Below are 4,212 nucleotides of genomic sequence, written 5' to 3'. Positions count from 1 at the left end.
TCTGTCTACCACTTCTATTTTTCTGTAAGTATCTAGTTTCCCCATAGGTTTGGGTCCGAGGACCATGCAATCCTTGGTTTGTCTAGTACCCAGATATAATGGTGCGTGTAGTTTTACCATAGGCTTGGGTCGAGACCATGCAATACCTTGGTTCTGCTACCACTTCTTTTTTCTGTAAGTATCTAGTTTCCCCATAGGTTTGAGTCCGAGGACCATGCAATACCTTGGTTCTGTCTAGTATCCAGATATAATGGTGTGTGTAGTTTTACCATAGGTTTGGGTCCGTGGACCATGCAATACTTGGCTCTGTCTACCACTTCTATTTTCTGTAAGCGGAGGTTTGTCCTCAGACCGCTTTACTGGAGATGATTCCTCTTTGGGTCAGATTATGATCTTTACACGTGGCATTGATCTCGCCTCCAGCTCGAGGCCCCATCTTTTTCATTTATGAAGTGCCCTTTGTCTGTTCGTGTTCCGCGCTGAACGCCTCGGTGCGCGAAACGCGCCTTCATTAATGTCCTCGTGAATTAACACGAGTCCAACGGTCTACGGCCTCCTTGGAAATTGATGGCTTCATTATTATCCCAACTGATAATTCTCTTTTCGAACTCTGCATGAATTAATTCTTACCAACCTCCAACCCCTATATAAAGTGGGGAGATGGTTTCTCCACAACCCATGGACCTCTCAACACAAACAGAACAAAACACATTCTTCCAACTTCCCAAGCCCTTTTAACAACCCCGCCGGAATTGTTACCGGGATTGATAAAAACCGGTATGGCCGCAGCCCCCACTGGGCTTTCAGTGCGGCAGAGTCTAGGCGTAACCCTGATGGCGCCCTTCGAGGTGTCCCAGAGGGGTGTTGTTAGAGAACCTAACGTCTTTCCTCGGAGCACACCCCCGACGAGAAAGATGTGCGAATTCCTCATGGGCGGTGCTCGAGTGTTGCCGTCTCCAACGGCCAACACTCGAGAGTATCGAAGAGAATCGAGGGAACATCATGGGGGAAGGTATCCCGGAGCCCCTGCATCTGCTCCTCTCTTTGTTCCAGCTCCGCCTGGCCGAGAAGGGAGTTGTTGGTGGCCTGGAAACATGATTGCCCCTCCCCTTCTCCACCTCTTGTCAAGCTCTCCCATTCTCTTTATACCAATAAAGGGACGGCTTGACACTTCCCACCGGCTAGTTTTTTCTTAAGGCGGTTCCACCTGAGCCTCTAATTGTAGAAATAGCTGGTAGTATTAGCTTGTAAATTTGTATGTAAAACACATCTGCCTGAGCCTCTGATTGTAACTTGTACTTTTTCTATTCATGAAATAATAAAATCAAGATCTTTCTTTTCTTTTCTTTTTTTCTACTGTCAAATCTTCTCTATTTTTTTTTTTTTCTTTCAACCTACTGTAAAACGAATACTTGGAACACTCGCCTGGTGCGCCGGCCAGCACCCTAATCCTCCCCACAGACGGCGCCAATTGTAGGGAGTCAATTTGGATTGACCCTGAGTACGAATGGGTTTTTAGCCCAATCAAGCCCAAACAATAAATTTTTAGAGAGTGGGTTAAAGGTTTAGGCGCTGGCCGTCGATCACCAAGCATGAACTTTCTTTTGTAAAAAATACTAAGAGCTTCTTTACAAATGGGGGGATGCTCCTCGACCTATGGCCGAGGAGACCCTTTTCTTCTTCTTTTTTTTTCCCCCCTTCTTTACTTTACTTGCTTTACTTATATAGTCTTCATCTTACTATCTCCTTCTTCCATCTGTTGATCATCCATTTGCCTCTCTTCTGGCCGTCTGTCCCATCAGAGGCCTTATCAGTACTCAAGTGGTTCACTCTGACCAACGTTGCCCTGCTAAGGGGTTATATCCCCATTAATGCAGCCAGAGGGGTTAGATGGATGCATTAAGTGCGAATGTGACAGCTTGCTCTGAGCTTGTCCCCTCCCAAAGATTATCCTTAGAATGCCGAGGACGAACAGGTCCTCGGCGTGGGTCACAAAAGAGGCTTTGTCTAACTTAGCCTTGGCTGGTCAGTCCTCCTCGGCATTGGCCTTGGGCCTAATACCCGATGGGCCGAGGCTATCGGGCCCACGGGCCCCACATCTTCCATCTAAAGAAATTTTTTGCATGCATATATTGTAGACCTTTCTATGTGTGAGAATTGTTAGGGCCCATTGGGTCCAAATGTGCTGTTAAAACCATGATATTTGCAAGCTTGTACTTAGGATCAAAATAGGGTTAGACTAACTTCACTATAAATATTCTCTAATATGTTGTATAGTATAGTGAAATCGATTTAATTTTCTCTCCTCACACACTATGCCTATGTTTGACCTATATATTTGTTTTACTTCCTAAAAAGATCTCAAATGTAGTAATAGTAGTTCTATAATAAATAAATAAAAATTTATCTATTATGTTATTGAAGTGACACTAATCATATTCATTGTCACGTCAATTTACAAACTTTTTTTTGCAGTAAAATTGATAATAGTTTTAGTATTTTCCAAACAAACATACAAGCCAATCCTAATAAAATCTCAAAGAATACAAGATTTTGGTTGATTTTTCTTGCCAATCTTGCGCTGTTGACTAGCTAACATGTGGTATGATGAAAATGAATAGGTTGCCAAAATGAAAGCTGAGTACATACCACCTAGAGAGGATGTTATAATGCAAAATGAAGCACCAGATGATGTTTACATAATTGTATCAGGTGAAGTTGAAATTATCAATTGTGAGAATGACAAAGAAGAAGTGGTTGGGGGACTTTGCATTCTGGAGACATGTTTGGAGAAGCCGGTGCACTTTATTGTAGACCTCAAAGCCATACATATCGAACCAAGACACTTTCACAGCTCTTGAGTCTCAAAACCTCTGCTCTATTAGATGCAACCCATACTAAACCAGAAGACTGAGAGAATGTTGAAGAACATCCTTCAGGTCAGTAACTAGATAACATGTGTTAAAGCTCTTTTCTCTTTCAACATTTCCATTTTTTTTTCCCCTTTAGAAGGTCTTCCATAAGACACTGTTTATATATAATGGGTTATTTCTTATCAAGCTTAAACAACACGATTATCAAAAAAGCTTAAACCACATTTATTAATTATTATGCCCCTTCAATTAGCTTCGCTAGAACTATATTTTCAATTGTAGAAATCAACTTTTTCCTAGAAATATATATTCGGAGAAATCGTAATTTTCCACCTTTTTTTAAAAAAAAAAAAAGGGAACTTTAAAAACTATTGGAAATAATAAAGTCAACCAATTTAGGAACACATTTACTTGCAAGTTGCAAGCACTAGTAGACACTTTTCAGGTTACTAATGTGCTTTGAAATGTTTTGTTTACTTTGAAATGTTTTGGTAAACAAAACTTCTATAAATGGAGGGTTTTATTGCCTTTATTATCTAGAGTTCTTTTCTTCCCTAAATTTTCAAATAAAAATTATTCAAACACATTGAAAACTAAGAAAAATATAAAATGACTAAATTACAAATTACACCCTAACTTTGACCTATTTTAAATTTGGTCCTTTAAGTTTTTTTTTAATCCTATTACTTTAATATATTTTCAATTTAGTTTTTTCATCTCCCTTCATCTAGCGTGAGTTTGGATAGCGGCAGAGAAGTGTTCCAGCATTTGCGTTTTGGTTGGGTCCCACAGCACTATTCATGACCCAGCCAAAACACAAAAATGCGCATACCAATGCATTTTTGGGTCCACGGCACTATTTACTTTTTTAAAAATTATTTTATTACAGTGTTTTCAGCAATATATTTTCAGTTTTCAACAAATAAGCGGTATTCAAACACACTCCTAATCTTGCCGTTAGTTTTAGTATTTTTTCCACATTTCAAACATCTCAGTTAATGCTGCAATTGGATGGCAAAATTACAAGTATACAGAAGTGAATATAATCAATTAATTAAGGATAAAATAAAATAATAATAATAAAATAATAAATAAATAAGTGAAACTTAAAGGACTAGTTGCATTGAAAACATATCAAAGTTAAATGGTGTAATATATAATTTAATCTATAATTTTACTGAAATATACATTTCAAGAAAATAATTTAGTAGGAAAATATATTACAGTTTTTAGGAAACGAACACACAGTTCTTAGGAAAATTTTGCAACATAATAAAAAGGCCTTGATACTTTTAATCTTTACCTGATTCTTGGAAGAGCATATATTAACTGCTTCTTT

At 38.6% G+C, this 4,212-nt stretch overlaps 1 protein-coding gene across 1 annotated transcript in view; it reads left to right on the top strand.

Moving 5' to 3' along the window:
• The window catches only part of LOC112013125 (potassium channel AKT2/3), a gene marked incomplete at its 5' end in the record, with an annotated part of 29,267 nt that overhangs the window by 23,716 nt on the left and 1,339 nt on the right, over positions 1-4,212 (top strand). The window contains 2 exon segments of the mRNA XM_065773065.1: positions 2,622-2,766; positions 2,769-2,912. Coding sequence (XP_065629137.1) covers positions 2,622-2,766; positions 2,769-2,912 — 289 coding nt within the window.

The sequence above is a fragment of the Quercus suber genome, unplaced genomic scaffold (assembly GCF_002906115.3).
Source record: "Quercus suber isolate HL8 unplaced genomic scaffold, Cork oak 2.0 scaffold_68, whole genome shotgun sequence".
NCBI classification, from domain to species: domain Eukaryota; kingdom Viridiplantae; phylum Streptophyta; class Magnoliopsida; order Fagales; family Fagaceae; genus Quercus; species Quercus suber.
Note: the sequence above shows the minus strand (reverse complement) of the source record. Positions and strands in the feature narration are given on the sequence as shown.